Raw genomic sequence first — 17,611 nt, forward strand, 5'->3', positions numbered from 1 at the left:
GTTTCTGAATGAAGAACAATTGAATGACAGATAACTAGTTTTTTAGACAAATTTTGGGAAATTTAGAAATTTCCTTACCTTGCATATTGTTTTCCACTTAATTCGTTTCTGGAACTATATGTATTGGTCATGTCATACCGTTCTACTGCTTGCAAATCATGTACATGGGAAAGTTGATTATCTTCTCTAGGTCTTGGTTCCCTAAACTCTATTATAAGGTTATTATGAAGATTCAGTGAATTGATGTTCATAACGCACTCAAAGTGGCATAGAGTATAGTAGCTCTGAGCTACTGTAACTGATAATTTATCTCGCTGAACCTAGAAGGGTTTTGATATCGATTATCCCAGCAGTGACCTCTGGAAGCAATAGTTGTGACAGATATTATTTCTTCCACTTTCTGGAAGGATATCGAGGCTGGGTGAGAGTAAATGATCTGAATGTGATCAACCGCATAGCTTCCAGTGAGCAGCTGTTGTGCCTGAACCCAACATCTCAGCTCCAGAGCTGTGTTCCTATTATTCTCAACACCTGTTAACTCCTCCTGCTACACACACACACACACACACACACACACACACACACACACTCACACTCACATATGCAACTTATGAAACAGAGGACAATCAGAGAGGCTAAACGAAAACATTAACTGAGCCACGGAGAAGTTATACAGATCCTAGGAGAAGTGAGATACACGCAGTATTTTCAGTGTTATTTGTTAGTATGTGTGTGGGTGTTCCTCCTCCATTGGTAGTATTAGAGATAGCCTCACCTTGCTGATTAATACACCAAAGCTGTTTTCTTAAGACTTGGGCCTTCAGATAGCCGTGGGCATTCTGGATCACACAAAGCTCCAGGGATCAAGTATCTTGAAACCCTAAAATGTCATATACAGAATGGACATAGAGCCATTATCACTCTCTGACTGAGGACCATGCCTCAAATCATGACCCTTTGTGTCACATTTGTCCAGGACAAGCCATGTCTCCAGCAGTTAACCCTCCGCATCTTCTGATCTATATATCCATATCTGTGTTTTATAGTTAGTCTTGCTATTTATTTCCAGACTTTTTGACTATCTTATTTTCTATTGAGTTAGGGTCAACTTCTATAGCTCCAGCTGACCTGGAGCTCACTAACTCACTATTTGGCTCAAGCTGGCCTTGACATGATGGTAACCCTCCTTTCCCAGCTTCTGAAGTGCGAGAATACAGATGTGAGCAACTACCCCCAACTTGACTTCAAATATCTCTTTATAATCGACATCAAAGGACAAAATATTTAAGGAAAGGCAGACCCTCAAGAGCTTCCCCAAGAGCAGCCGAGAGCACCTCTGTGTAGTTCCGGCTACACAGTGTTGGCTTGAAGCCACAAATAGACCAGCAAAAGCAGGGATAGGTTGGAGAGCTGAGGGACCATTGATAACACTCCCCTCTGCTGCTAGGTAGTCAGCGGGCAGCAACAAATAAGAGAAGGAAGTGAAGATAAGCTTGTCTATAAGGGGTGCGTATGGCATACAAGGTGCACCCCCCCATCCCACCCACAGGCACTGGCTTATGTTAACAATTGGAGCTGTAAGATCCGTGGAATTTAGAAGTTGCTTTCTGGGATATTTAACGTGGGTTCCAGGGTGCCACTCCCTGTCTTGAATGTAGCATTTAAGCAGTAATTATGTCCTTGGAGTGGTTTTCATGAGACATCTGGCTAGTGTGGTTCATTATGTGAAAAGGAACTCCCACATAGAACTATACTTCTCCTAAGTTACGGTTTCTTTTATCTTTTGGCTCTTTGCTCTGTATAAAGCGGCCCATTGTCTGCCTGAGCTTTGCCACCCAAACGGTGAAAATCTTAAAAGTTTCTGCTGAGGAGGTTTCCTTGGGCCTTAATGAAATGAGGGATCGGGGCCTGTATTTCTTGGCTATAAATGAAAACCTGCACTTCCGTTGTCCCGGGAGTTAATTTTGGAAAACTGTCGCTTTCACTTGGGGTTGTTAATTCAGAGATATTTCCCCGAAGATATTTTCCGATGGCTTCCAAAAGACGGATGGTGCCATCACAAATGCTCACCATGCATACTCAAGATGTCTTCTCCCATTGTCCATCAGCAAGCACTGATTGTGTGACAACCAGGGAATCGCATTGTCTTTGCATTCACAGTTCTTCAAAAGCATAATTTGATCAGAATGTGTATATTCTTTTAAAAAATTAATAACCATCTTCTTTAGTGTATACCTGGAACGTCTTTCAGAGCTTTATATATTTTGGCACGGGATTTAAATTAGCTGAGAATCATAAAATCTTGAACACTCAGATATGGAAAATACCTAGCCAAATTTCCTCAGAATAAGTGAGGAAATACATGTGAGCCCCTCACACAGGACCTCACACACTGTAAATCATCAGGAAATAGTAGTTGCTGCCTGCTCGCCCCAAGTGAGAAAGCAACTGACGTTCCGTCAGCTGCCAGGGGCCACGTACTTGGAAGGTGCCAGAGTCTGGGTTGGGATGAAGGTTCCTGGCTTCTATTGCAGCCCAGTTCTCTCTCCACTACACTAATCAGGCTGGAGAGCTGTGGTCACAAACCCTCACTGTTCCTAGCAACATCTTCAGTGACCAGGTAAAGAGCTTCCTACCATGCTTTTACAAGTTAGAGGCCTCTGGAAACCAGACAGCCAACGCTGTTTGTTTTCCCCCGAGCCCACGAGTTTTCCAGCTGGCAGTCTGATGTCTTACCAACAATAATGTGATTTCCAAAAAGCCATTCATTCATTAAAGTTTGCTGAGCCTCCATTTTGGACTGCTTATCAAAAAGAAGCGATAATTCAAATAAGCACGGCTCTTGCCTTTTCTCCCACACTAGGATCCTTATCTGAATGAACAACTTTAAGTAAAAGCCATACGTTCACAAAATAACTTCCAAGACAGAAGAATTTGCATAATGCGTAATTTCCAAGAAACTGTGGAAAGAATTGGATGTGGGTAGTTATGCTACCAAGAAAGTAGATATTTCTAATATCTAAAAAGTCCTAGTTGATGATCTTCTTTCACAAAAGCCTCCTGGGGAACTTGGGAAGACATGTAAGGCAGAAGTTCCAATGCGCTGTGAATCCACTGGACATGCAGTGAGCTGCACATCACCCAAAGGACAAGCCAGACTGCAGATGTGCAGCTTGGAAGGAGCCCAAGTCTTTCCTTATACCCTGTACAACTGTGCCAAAGAGACCTGTGGGGGTTGGGAGTTGCGATGGAGCGCAACAGTAGAGCAAGTGTAGGAAACCACGTAGCCCAGGTGAGGGCCGCACATTCCGTTGTAAGTGCAGGACTGCCTACACACTGCCCCAAGGCCACAAGGGAGCTAGCCACTGAGGCAGATGTCTACAGAGTCACAGCACTAAGACAGAGCATGCACGGTGGGCTGCCCACGGACGAAGACTGCACGTGAATAGCTGCAAGCTAGAACATCCACATAGTTGATGACATCATCCTAGTACTTTCCTATCAATGAACAGTTCAGTCAGTAGTCCACCAGTCGTGTGGAAACCCATACTGATTGCCAGGAAGCTGGTGGGTCCTACAGAGGGGAAAAGGAGAGTTCAGAGTGGCGTCTGCTGTGAGCGGACCACGGGTCAGTGATGGAGATAACGTACTCTTATATGAATCGTCACATGAGTAAATGGACCTTGGTATAAATAGAGCACCGTGGTACCATGAGTGATTAGGGGAGGGACCATTTTCAATTAGGAATATAGCGTCCTTTTGAAGACTTGTAATCTTCAAAGGTAGGTGATGTTTAGCGTGGGGAGAGTTTCCCGAACCGAAGAATGGCCTGAGCGTCAGCAAGAAAGGAGCAGAATGAATCCAGAGCAAAGGAAGAGACTGACCTTGCCCTAAGCAGAGTGTCCATCAATCTTTCATGCATCCATTCATCTAGCATGGCACTGAATAAGTGTTAGTGAGTCGTTGGCACACAAGAGCTTTCTTGGGTAGCACCCTCAGATCCCCAGATGTAAGCAAACCTTCTCTTGCCTACATAAAGTTTACCTTTGGTCTAGGGAGTTATGTATCAAACCCTAACCAGACAGTTCATATCTTAATTACAATTTTGGAGCTCAACAGGGGAGAATGAGAAGAGGAAATGCGTGAGAGCACACAGTCAGTCTGTGGTCTGAGATGAACTGTCAGAGAGGCAGTCTAGAGGAGTATGGGGAGGACAGAATGCAGAAGGCTTTGCACGCAGGCTGGGGGATTTGGAACTGAATCCTTCAATTTCCCTGAAAACAAAAACAGCCCTCGGGATTAGCGTAGGAGTGCTCAGTGAACGGTAGTGAAAGGAGCTAACACTTAGGATTCAGAAAGACTTGGCTTTGAAACTTGCCCTGCCAGTTGGAAAGCACTATGCGTGCTGTCATGTGTTTGGTGTGTTTCTCTCGTATCCTGATCCCTGAAGTTAAATGATAAAACTCCCAGCAGAAGGAGCTAAGAAGTGTTAAGCACCGTGTCCAGCAGAGAACAGCAATCATGGCCTGGCCATTCCCCTACCCTGTCCCTCATGAACATTAGATGCCAAAGAGAACTTCGCTCAGGGTCACCCTGTCCGTTCATTGGTAGTGGCTATGGATCCTGTCCATGCACTTGCAGCTACACAGAAGTTCTCTTATCCCCAGGGAAACGTGATGGCTGGGAGAAAAGTCACCACTGTGACTGATCAATATGCAGACACTTCCTCAGCAATGGCCTTGCATGCCTTTCTCCATCACTTAGAATTTGACTTCTCCCTCAGACCAGCCTGTACAAAGGGATTCAAAGAAGACTGTAAAAGGTGTATCCGTTGGCCCTGCACCAGACATATGAAAATGGACTCTTCCAAGGTAGCAAAAGTATTTATTAGATTCCTCCCCAAATGAGTCTGATGTTCATTTGTGTTACCAGAGCTTGTTAGAAACAAAGCTTGTGGGATCACAAAGTGACAAATGATAACAACAACAGAAAGAGATTTATTCAACATTGCAGCATTGGGAACTCAAGGCAGCTCAGTGGCTCCTTTCTCTCATGCACACGCTCATCTTCAGGCTCCTGACAGGAATGTTAGATTTAAATAGAAGGCATGAGGGGCCCATAACTAAAGCGTTCTTCAGTCAAGCTGTGGTCCTGCCCGTTACTGATCCATCTCAGCTCCAGCTCTGTCACATTAGGTGAGGTCTGACAAGTTCTCAGCATCGTGTGGATATTTTTGATAGACAAGCTCATTCTTTGGTTCGTTCAGCCCTTTCCCTCTTCCGGCATGAGACTTCTGGGAACAATTTCAAATTCTTGGGATTCATTAATAGCCACAGAGAGAAGCACATGTATCTCTCTTTAGTATTCCTTCACTAATGTCAGGACAGTTATACCCAGAACGACTGGCCTAAATCTCTTTCTTGATTACCAACAATGTCCAGTTCCTCCTCAGTGGGGTAGACTTCTCTCAGGGCTTCTATAGGTGCTTCTGAGACCATCAGTGTTGGCAGCATCTGGGAGCCTGTTACAAATGCTGACCCATCTGTCCACTATAGGCCACTGCATGGGACCCCAGAGGCAGGCTGACTACAGTTCACTGCATGGGACCCTGGAGGCAGGGCTGCATTAGGTCTACTAAATCAGAAAAACCAGAGGCAGGCTGGAGCGAAATGTTCTAGCACATTTTGTATATCGCTCTGATGTACTCTGAAGTCTAAGGTTATTGCTCTATACTTTTAAAGGGAGGGCCTCCAGCACTGCACTGAGAAAACGGGAGAGTCTGACAGAGAAAATCTGCAAAGCACCAGAAGGGTGATGAGACCAGCAAAGGGCTGGGAGTGACAGAAAAAGGGGAAGAGAAGCTAATTACAAAAAGCCCATGTGGTGGCCCATTCTTGTAGCTCAAGCCCTGAGGGGCAGAGACAGATTCCAGAGACTTGCTGGCCCATCAGAAAGATAGACTAGCTAGAAAGATAATATCCATCTTCAGCGAGAGACCCTCCCTCAATAACTATTTGGAAAAGCATTTGGGGAAGACATTTGACTTCATCCTCTGGACTCTACCCACTCACTCCTACTTAGAGAAGCACATGTACACACACCTGTGTGCATAGAGATACAACCCCTCCCCGCCACACACAAATAAGAGGAATTGCACTCTTAGTGGAAAATGCATTTATTTGCCTCTTGATGTAAGAATCTGATGAAAATGAAACCCTCGCTCCTCCATGAAAGCCAACGCCTCTAGTGAAAAAACTCTGATCACTGTGCTAGCTGATGTGTGTGGCATTTGGCAAATGATTTGTCCTCTTAAACATCTGTTTCCTGAGGTGCAAATAATGCAGGTCCTGAACTGATAAATCTCTAAGGGTTCCTTTGGCTGTGACGTTCTGTCCTCAAAGAACTGGGATTCATGCTGACATTTGGAGTGAGGCCTAAGCAAGTGTCTCCTTCTCTGAGAGGCTCCCCCAGAATCCCTGAAATGGAGGGGCTGGCAAGGGACCTGAGGTAAACAACTTCCTTCCTGGCAAGTTGTTGCATCCTGATGCTGTGCAGAGGGAAATTCCAGGCCATCTGGATGTGAGAGAATTGCAATCATCTACCCATGTTCCAGTAGCCTACCTTCCGGAGACAGCCTTATGTCACTGTATTGCTCATTATGCCCTGGAAATCTCCTGGGGGTGGGGGATCATGGAAGGGTGGGGGGCTTTTCAGTGCACACTCAGCCTCGATTTCTGCTTCTCCACAGGAGGTCGCCAGCAGCTAGTCAGGCTCCGGTCTCCAGAGTCAGCCTGCAAGGTAGGCCTCTCCAGGAGATCCCTCTCCATCTTTCAACACAATAAATATGTTTCTTATTTGGGACTATTGTCAAAACAACACTATTTATGTGCACACTGTAACCCTCAGAAGCACATCTCTTGGTGACTTCTTTGCAAAGATGCACTGGGCCTTCACTGAAAGTGAAGCCAAACTAAAAAGCAATTTGAAACCAAGTGCCCACTGTCTGCCTAAGCCTTCCCAATTAAGTGTTTGGTCCTGCTGTTTCCGGAAGAGAAGGAGGCAGACCTATATCAAGAGGGCAACTTGGCCTCAGCTTGCTGACCTCAGTGAACTCCAGGAATGCTAACCTCAAACATACCTCCACAGGGGTGCCTCTGTTAGCCTGAGGTCCCCAAGGCACATTCATGGTTTTCCTTTTAGCGTCGACTAGCGTCACAAGTTGCTCTGCCTCATAGCCAGGTGTGGAACCAAAGGTTCTTCCCGGGTCACAAAGCATTTCTCTTAGAGGTCATCCAGATTTGTTTCTCTCATCTTTAAGTTCTGCGCATCTGCGCTCACTGTGTATTGAAATCTACTGCAAAGAAGGGTCACCTTGAAGGAGCTTCACAGAGATGTGTTCAACATGTATTTGCCATATCACAGGCGACCACTTAGGCGGCCTCTTTGAAGTCCCTGAGGGGTACTCCTTTGAACCTGTCCCTCTCTTATAGCAGGAGTTCAGCAAAACGCCACCAGAAACTAAAATAGACTCAGCATGGTCCTGTGACATCTAACGGTGCTAGTCTCCTTCCCTGGTAATTAGTCTCCTTCCTCTTTGAATGTTGTATGCTGCTGGTGGTTTGATCCTAAGTATCTCCGAAGTGTTAGAAATTACTAACTTTTGAATAAAGGGAACAAAGGCAGTGGATCCCATTTGCTCGTTGGCTTCTGAAGTACTTGTAGTATATGCTTTTAAAACTTTTAGAAGCAAAAAGATGAAGAACAACAACAACCAAAAAAAAAAAAAAAAAAAAAAAAAACAAAAGAAAGACATGAAGGAAGGTGAGTGTATACAAGAGCCCTGTGATATGAACTGGAAAGAAATAAGCAGTGTTCTGCCCACAGACTTCAAAACCTCAGCCTGCTGATGGGCCTCTTCCGTTAGGTATAAAAAGAAACAGAGGAGTGTCTTAGTGTGTAGCTGTGCTGGATCCTGGGAGATCAAAGGAGCTGTTTTGACCCGCCTGTTGTTTCATCTTATTGGCCTGCACATGAGGCAGCTTTGTTGGCCAATTCTACCAACATGTTTCTGATACCAATTTGAATATTTAGAGTACATTTCCTTTTTCTCTTATAATAAATATGGACATATACCAGGAAGGCATTTGATGCTTACGGTTCTATAAATTGACTCATTAACCGAAACACTGTTTGAAAGATGTTTTATGATTATTGGCACATTGACTATAGCTTGGCGTCTGGAGCGTTCTTAAATTTGCCTTTAAAACAATGAAGCAAAGAAGTGAGGATGCCACTTAAGGCAATTTGTTTTTGTCTCTCTCTGTGGCACACTACAACAATCCTGGGTTTTCTCTGGGAAGGGACTGTGGTGCTACCGATTATTACATAATTACTGGTTTCAAAATCTCCTCAACGGTAAACCACAGGCAGGAGAGGGGATACACACAATCCTTGTTTTGTTCTTATTATCAGCTGAAAAAAGTCGGGCAGATATTTCCTGTTATTTTAATATTTATCAGCATATGACAAAGAGGTGTGTTTAAATAGCAACTCTAAACGGGAATGAAAAAATACATGGCTTTGAGCAAACAGCATGCAGCACTGGAAAGCTGCTTTAAAATGTAAGTTTTCACTGAAAATTCAGGAAAGAAAATCAGGTGTTTTATTTTGAAGTACTGAATTTGAGCTTGTATATTTTGATAGAAATAGAAGGTCTAAGAAATACAAGACACTAGACTGAACATCTTCAGCGACAATGAATTTTGTCAGCAAAGCCTGACTGACTTCCATTACATGGAAGCAAGGAGGAGAAGCCAGATCTAAGAAGATGGCTCCTCTGTAGCTTCTTCCTCCTCCTTGTTCTCCCTTCTCCTTCCTTCCCTTCTTTCCCCTCCTTTCCTCCCTCCTACTTTGTCCTTCTTTATGCTCTTTCTCTTCCTCTTCTACTCTCTCTTCTTTTGCTGCTTTTTCATTCATATAAACGAAATGTGATTCACTGTAAAAGTGAATTCTTCAAATCCAGGTGTGATTCCTACACTTACTGTGGCTGTTGCTGAACAACTGAGACTCTGGGTGATGAAATTTCTCAATCCGAGATACTTTCCCTCCCTCTGTTGGATTCTCAGCTACTGGTGCTAAACAGAAAAGTATTGTCTGTGAAAAGACAACATTGTTTTGTTTTTGTTTTTCTTTAGCATAATTGCTCCTATTTTTGGCAACAATTTAATTCTAGGATGCTCTGTGATTCCCTAGTAGTGTGCTTCTCTCACTGGACCCCAGGGTCCTGAAGGCAGAGGCTGCACCTTTCTCATCTCTTTGTATTCCTAATGTGACAAATCATTTCTACATAGTAGTAGAAACAGAGTAAATCTCAAACTGGCCAGAACTACATAACAGTTGGACTTTATTTGAAGGGAAGTGCTCATAAAGGTAAAATGTAATAACAAGGCAATATCTCTGTGTCTAGGGAAAGTACTTGCTTCTATTTTTCTTTCAGAATCTTAATCACTGTCTTGAAATTAGAAGGTGTTGGGACAAATTTGATAACTTCTTATATATATGTCAATATGTTCATGTAAGTTTTGCATAAGAGAGTAAAGCCCAAGAAGGTCCCATTTTGTGGGCAAAGTAGAAAAGGCACCATCCATTTATGAAGGGCTAACGCCAGAAAGAGCGTTTCTGAAGCCTGTGCATACAACTTTGGAAGGTCACAGTAAGTCCTCTTGAGTATGTTGACAATCTTAAGGTTAATAAGCAGCTCAAGTTCCATTAAAATCATTACTTATTTTTGAATTTGTGAATTTTGGGCCTTTTCTATATAGGATTGAAACAGAAAGGAAAAAAATAGAATAAAAGAAAGAAAAAGTCTAAAACATGGCAAGAACTTGAATTCTTTCGCCTGGACATATTCAAAATGAAAGATTGAAAACTCTAGATTTCAGAACCCAATGCTATTCCCAAAAAAAAAAAACAAATCAGATAATTGAAAAATAAATAAATAAATCTTTATACATATGTGTAATTATGTGACAATTGCCACACTTTCCCCATACCCTCTGTCCTATGTTTTTTGCATGCATTTCACCTATGCTTTTGACTATGTCATTAAAGAATAAACTGAGAAGATAAATTACTGAGTGACTTACTGCCTTTAAGAAGGATTTTATTTCCTGAACAAAAGGATTAGAGAAGTATTGCTTTTAGTAACTCTCACCTCTGAGTCACATAAATGACTTGATTTACAACTAGATGTTTCACACAGAGAATTTTTGTAGCAGCCAAAGTAACATGTGAAGTAGGGCATTCTATCATAATATTTCACCTAAAATTTACCAATGGCTATACAAACCCTGAAGATTATCACTTGTAACAGATCTAATGTTTTTAAAGTAACCCAGAAGTTGACAGATCATCCAAAATGGCAGCCAACCATGTCAACGAGATAACTAAAGAACTGCTTGGAGGTCTCCAGGCCAGACTGCTGCGGACACAGTATCTGCCTCAGCTCGGGTGTCTGAAGCATTAACTGTGGTGATTTTCAACATGAGTCAATTAAAATATATTTCAAAGAAAGAATGCATTTGGAGAAATAGGATGAGGAAGCAGAAGTCTTCCAATAAAGCGTGAAATGTGCTGACCTATCAGAGCAGCAGTCTTAATTGGGCTTCAGGGAACCCATGCCTTCTAATACACTTCAAGGCCACTCTGGAAGGAATGACGCTACCAGCTGATAAAGTGAAGAAGAGGCCTCCTTTTCAGGAAGCCTGTTTCTCCACAAGACTCCTCATGTGTCTTCACTTGGTTTTGACTATTTCTGAGGTCTAAGTAGAGGTGCCTGAGGCATGTTTTGTTAAAGAAGTACAGCAGGGCTCAGTACACAGTCTCTAAGTCTTAACAACTCAGAAAGCCAAGGATTTGCTAGAACTTCTCGGGTCTAGATGAGAGAGGGCCTGAGGAAATTAGGCAGAGGTCTCTCTGAGGACCGAGGCTACAGCAGGTCCGTGTCAGATGACCAGAAAGGAAGGCCAGCACATGATGAACCTTTGCTTGGTTTCTGCAATTAAGCAAGAACTGTCAGGCAGGATTACAACACGTGGCCAAACAGGAATAAGATCAACCGTGTAATCAAAAGGCTCTGATCACTCAGGACAAAGGAGATCCTGAAGAAAATTACAAAAAGAAAAAGGGGAAATAAAGCAACAGACATTTCCTTCAGTGTTCAGAATGATGTGTGTAACCTGAATTGCTGGGACAAGCTGCTTAATTACACACTATGAGTGTGCAAAAAGCTTGTATACTAAACATATACAATACTAATCATAGAATAGAAAACACCAGAAAACCTGGGCAATTAATTCTCAAGGCAGTTCTCTAAATGGTTTGAAAGAACCTGTTGTGTCTAAAAGAGTCACCCTATAAAAAGTTGACCCAGAAGACGGACACTGAACTGTCTGCACTGATTTGCAGTTATTTCATATATGTCTAAATTTAAGAATTGGTAACTGAAAAATCATTAGTAAGTCAGCTCAAGTGTGAATGGTTAAAACATGTCCCTTGAGCAAACAGCTAAAAATAATGTCTTGCTTATTAGTGGCCACTTTCACTTGTTCAGAATTAATTTCTTCACTTAGCAGGAAAGCTCTCTCCTCATATTAAACAGGACATGGGGACAAGCAGCATGTAGCCTCTCGGTAGCTGCAGAAAGAGGCAAGTCCATTCCTTGTGGACTCCACCTCAGGTTTTCGCACTGCTGAGAGTCACCGTCCACCCCCTCCCCCTGAAAGCTGGAATCATGCATGTTAGTAAGTATTTCAGTTATGCGATTGACGTCAATGGAGTCATTAAATAGATTGCTGGCCCTCCCAGAAGCAAATCACTGCCAGGGACCTAGATACAGACACTTTTTTTTTTTTCAAAGACAACCATCAGGTTTTGCTATGAGAGAAAACGAAAAGTTTACACTGTAGCCGTCTTGTCTCCAAACAGTTTCTTTTTGTCCTTTGCATTTTATTTCCGGCCTTTCTTTCTCTTTGGTTACGGTAGACTCCAAATGACACCCAGATATCATTGCCTAAATGTTTTGTGCACAAAAGCACCTCCTGTAATTGAGACCAGAGAGGAAGGTACTCCGCTTTGAAAAAGGGATCTCTCCTTTTGCTCTGTTCAGCTCATCTTGATGTTAACTCAGTGGCATACATTGTTTCTGCAAATCACTATTGTCTGCTACTGAGGTTGTTTGACATTTGGATCTTTAAATAAACAGTTTCCTTCACACACACACACACACACACACACACACACACACCCATTCGCCTTTTCTACTGCCTCTGCAAGGCTCAAAGCTGCAGCCCTCATCTATGAATCAATCTTTCTGCAGCTGGCACAGTGCTGCAGCATCCGTGCTCTGTAGCACGGGGTGGAGGGGGAGGCTGGGAAGACAAACTGGTTCTCATGGCTGCTTCATCTGCAGCAGGGCACCCACAGGAGGCTAGCCACGTGCCTGTGTCTTCCCAAACCCCAGCTGCTGCCTGCCTCAAGCCTGGTCACGCAGCCGCTTCCAGGCCTGTCAGAGAAAGCCCTTCAGGACACAGCTGCGTCTTCCTGGGAATGCCTGCAGGCTCTGTTTGCCTGAGCTGCAGTTGGAATGACTGCCAAGGACTCGCCCTACACCTGGACAATTCTACCAGCGAGGCTCAGAGCCATAAAGCTACCTCCATCATCTCTTCAGATCTGGTCCTCACCGTGTACCATGCAGGATACAGAATCTACCTCTCACCTCAGACTTGTCCCTGAACTCCACGGGCTGTTTCCTTCCTCTGTCTATCACTAGGGGCACATAGAAATACTAGACACTTGAATATTTTTTCTTGATTCAGATGGAGACCCAAGTTCTGTGTTTTTCCTGCTCTGTCCTTTTTTTTTCCCCCCCCCACAGTTCTGGCTTGGGAGAACACTGTCACCACTACCCATTTATCTCTCATCTCTGGAGACAACTAGCTTCTTTAGCCATCTCTCTAGTTTTCCCTTCTCTCCCGCAATAAAAGACTTTGTTTTCCTGTACCCAAACCATTATGGTCATCTCCCAAAGGGGTTTGTTGTCCACAGTGGTCTCCTTTTCTCTGGCATGCTTCTTCTTATCCCTGCTATAAGTTGTTTGGGGGTGGTGCATGCTTGCATGTCTGTGTGTGTGTGTGTGTGTGTGTGTGTGTGTGGCATGCGAGTGCACGTGTGCCTGTGCTTGTGCCTATGCCTGTCTTGTTTGGTTGTTTTTCCTGATTTGGATCTTCTTGGTTTTTAAGATAAGACCCAGCCTTCTCACCAGGCTCAGAACTCCGCTCCTAATTCCTTCTCTGTCCTAGTCTCCCTTATCACCCCACCCCTACCTTGCTCCAGTCATGGTTGTGTGAGCTAAATATGCCAGCATCCTGACTCCTGACTTTCCATACCGCCTTTGTTTTCTACTTCTTGGATCATGGAATGACAATTAAAATAAGCATGTAGTTCTGATCTAAGGCCTAGTGTATAGTATGTGTTTAGAAAATGCCACGTGATCTCTCCATCTCCATCCGGAATGTGCATTTTTATTATTTAAGACTCTGCTTATCTGTCGTCTTCAGAATGTGTCCCTCTCAAGTCCTCTTCAATTACTATCTAAAAAAAAAAATAACCTCTTAATTAGTGTCTCAAATCTCAAGCTAATACTTGAAACATCTTGTTTTCTCTCCTACTGAACTGCAAGCATCTCAAATCCATATACAAACCCTCTTATTTTATGCTCCCAACTAAGATTGTAAAACATAACAAATGCCCAATAAATGTTTATAGAATGATCAAATAGCAGTAGGTGATTGCCCAACCTTGAAATCAAAATATTGGAGGATCGGGGAGTGCTTCCTCAGCTTTGTCCAGGCTTGCCTAAATCTCTGCTGGCTCTCGGGACATGCGCACAGTGCTGACATCCCTGGCTAACCTTGATTGCATGTGACATTCAAGGCACGTGAAGTGAGCACCTTCCAGCACTTCAGTGAGAAGCAACAAAGTTAAAGAAATAGAAAGAACACAAAATGACTAGATGCATGTAGCTTATCATACCAAACAGTACCAGTCTCTCAGTACCTACCACAGTGCCTGGCACAAAATGGGTACTTAATAACATATTGAGTTGAATTAAGTTAGGAGTCTGAGTCAGTCTCTCAGACAAATTATTCTCTAAGACTTGGTTTTCTTATCTGGAAAATGGGCACTTTAATTTTCTATCTCATAAGCTTGGTGTTAGAGTAAATAAGAAAGGCTCTGTGGAGCACTTATGAGCTAGAGTACCCACTCCAAATTCCAGCTCTAACCACTTTGTGACCTTGGGACAAATTACTTAATCTCGCTGTGTCTTAGTTGCCTCACCTTCTAATTAGAATGCAAAGTGCACAGGCCCTATAAGCTACTTATATGGATTAAGTGACTCTACAGGCAAAACAATGAGAAAACTGCAATTGGCAGTCTATAGCAAGCATCACATGACCTCAGTGGGCCTCACGTGGCCTAGCTATGGTCAGTATGTGAGAGCTAAGACTCCGGGACTTCTGCTATCGGTAGGGAACCAGAACAGAAAGCACCCTTGAAAGGTTCTGGCTGACTTCCTTTCTGCAGTAATATGGCTCCCCCTCCCCCTTATCTGCAGTTTTGCTTTTGAAGGTTTCAGTTATCCTTGGTCACCCCAGTCCAAAAGTAATAAAGTGAAAATTACACAGAGGGGGAAATTCGTAAGTTTTCAGTCACATGCCCTTCTGGGTGCTGTGATAAAACTGTGTTCCACCCTGATCTCTCCTGCCCGGAACGAATCATCAGTTTGTTATGCAGATCAATGCTGAATTATCCACCTGCCCGTTAGTTCCTTAGTTGCCCTCCCGGTTGTGAGATTGGATATTGTACTGTCTATCCCAGTCTTCAAGTCACCCCAACTCCAGGAACTATTCTGTTTTATTGTTCACTGCCGCTGGTCTCTGACTGTGCCTAACTTATAAATGAAACATCATCGCGGGTATATGTATACAAAAGCAGACCGCACAGGCAGGGTCCATTCAGCATTACCGGCAGTTTTTTTGGCATGTCCTGGGGTCTTGAAATATGTCTCCAGAAGATAATGGGGACATTGTGTGATCTGGAGGAAAGCTTTCTTCCTCCCATAAAAAAATAAAAAATAAAAAATAAAATAAAAAAAGCTAGTTATGTAGAAATACTCCAGAGTTAAAGACAGGCTTCTCTACAATGTATATTCGGAAGATGGAGAGCAGGAGGGAGAATGAGCTTGTGACAGACACGACCGGATACCAAGTCTGGCTCTTATGCTTTAAAACAAACCACCACAAATGGCAAATGGCTGTAGATTCTGACAAGCCGCACCTCAGGTAGCTGAGCTTTCTCCCACACAGACCCAGGGGGGGTGTCACTTCATGTGATGACAGCCTGTGTACCTGTCACACAGCTCCCTGCAGCCTTCAGGGTTGATACATACTTTTCTAGGCACAGGTTTTTCCAGCACAGGCAGCTCAGCAGGAAGTCAGAGTCGAAGCCAGCTCAGAGCTGCCCTTTGTAGACAAGGAAAATCCTACTGGCAGAACACAACATGGGAAGGTGAGGGATCAAGGAGGCTTTGGCTTCTTCTAGAAAGACAGCAAGCCCCTTCACTTACTGCTGGGACAGGGAAAGCCTCCTCATGCATACCTCCCTTCTCTTACATGCTCCACATGTATAAGTCATGCTTAACCTGTAGAAGGATGAAAATGGAGAATTGCTAAGAGAAACTAGAGGAAGGAAGGGGCTTCCTAAGTGTCTCTTTCTACTCCTACATCCCAGAGACAACATGATCCTAGGGACAGGATGGGTTCTGCTTGCTGCTGACCAGTGTGGGCTGTTTCTAGAGCTGTTCTCAGAAGCCAGGAGCATTTCAGGGAAGTGTTTCACTGGAGAGAAGAGAAACAAAGCAGGGACTGTCCCCTTGAAATAGAGAACAGGCAATAGAACTCACTGGATCGGAGTTGATTGTCTTGACTTCCTCCCAGCCAGAGCCGTTGACAAAGACCAGGAGTGACACTCTGAGTTCTGTGTATGTTTCTCATCCCCTCCTTCACTGTGTCTATGAAGTGAGCTGAGGCCATAGTGGTCACTGGACTCATTTAACCAGCAAAGGCATCACAACAGATTCTGTCGGCCGTCTCTGAAGCCCCAACCGTACTCTGCTCATCACATTTCCAGGGTCTTGAGTCTCACTAGCATGAGAAATTTCCAAAGCCCCACATGCCTGCCTCTGACAGCAAGAGAGGAAAGGGGCTAGTGATGACCATTTCCAGGTACAGGCACAATCTCTGGATCTAGTATCTACTACCTATTGTTTTTGTAAGTATTGTTCCATGCAGATTGAGAGGGGAGCTTGGGGGAGAGCCTGGGCTTACTCAAGAGAGCAGGTTAATACATGACAGGTCAGAACTGAAATCCAGATCTTTGTTTCTTAAAAGCCCATGACCCTCTGCACTCACAGATACATAACTACACATTTACATATAGTTAAAACATAATGAAAATAATGTCTTTTCTTAAAGGGGTCTGGCTCTGCAGTTAGAAATGGATATTGCTTTTGTAAAGGACCTGTGCCTCCAGCTCCAAGGAATCCAAAGCCTTCTCTGGAGACCAAGCCACTTGAATTCACATATACATACCCAAGGGTAGACAAACACATACACACATAATTTTAAAATGATGAAAACAAAGTATTTTTAAAAGAAAGCTCGTGTTCTTTCCTCCTGGGCCTGGCCACATTCTCCCCACCTACAGACTGCTGCAGTAAGCCCTGCTCTGTTGTTTATAGTCCTAAATACTTGCACCAGTGCAAATTTGATAGCTGCAAGGAAGGCACATGACTTTGTTCCACTCTTCCACATGTAAAAGTAGGAACAATGCTAAAATCTGTTAAAGCTTTGATAATATTTATGTGAGTCTTTCTATGTAAATCATGGATAGCTCTATCTGGCACCTAGTATTATTTAACATTTTCTCTAATCAATGTTAGCAGCTCTTACGGGGACTGAAGTAGACTGAGACACGAGGAAGAGCTTTGTCAACAAGTAACCTTGAACTTGAGCCCTGAAGTCTGAACAGAAGCTAGTCGGATGGTCACTGAGACAGAAACCAATACCTCAAAGGTACTTCACCCATCGACCCTGGTTGCTACCACAGCCCTAGTGAGGATCAAGGTGAGAGAGGATAAGAAGTTCAGGAGGTCACAGTACTTTCTGGTCATGGAAGATGGGTGGACTTTATTGTTAGTTTACTTGGGAGCCATGGAAATATTTTGAGAATGAGTCTGGTGTGAGATCATTTGCATTTCAAACACAGAGCTTCAATCTGGGCCATAAGGCAGAATGGTTAACGGGGTCCATGTGTTCCCAGGATCTGAGTCTCCTTCCCCATAGTGGTCAGAGCAGCCCCTCCTGACCAGTCTGGGTTGAAGAAGGCAGGATCTGGAGCTAGCCTTTCCGTGCTTTACTCTTTGTACTTCTTTCTTTCCCTGTGATTACAGCTGCATGATCCAATATGTCTGGGTCTTGATTTTCTCATCTGA

General features: G+C 43.6%; 1 protein-coding gene across 3 annotated transcripts in view; it reads left to right on the plus strand.

Moving 5' to 3' along the window:
• Window positions 1–17,611, plus strand: part of Pde4b (phosphodiesterase 4B) — a 511,900-nt gene that overhangs the window by 399,477 nt on the left and 94,812 nt on the right. For all 3 annotated transcript variants that reach the window (XM_060365982.1, XM_060365983.1, XM_060365984.1), the window contains one exon: window positions 6,749–6,798. In XM_060365982.1, the coding sequence (XP_060221965.1) occupies window positions 6,749–6,798 (50 nt within the window). The remainder of the gene's footprint in view (window positions 1–6,748; window positions 6,799–17,611) is intronic.

The sequence above is a fragment of the Meriones unguiculatus genome, chromosome 12 (genome assembly GCF_030254825.1).
Source record: "Meriones unguiculatus strain TT.TT164.6M chromosome 12, Bangor_MerUng_6.1, whole genome shotgun sequence".
In the NCBI taxonomy this organism is placed as follows: Eukaryota; Metazoa; Chordata; class Mammalia; order Rodentia; family Muridae; genus Meriones; species Meriones unguiculatus.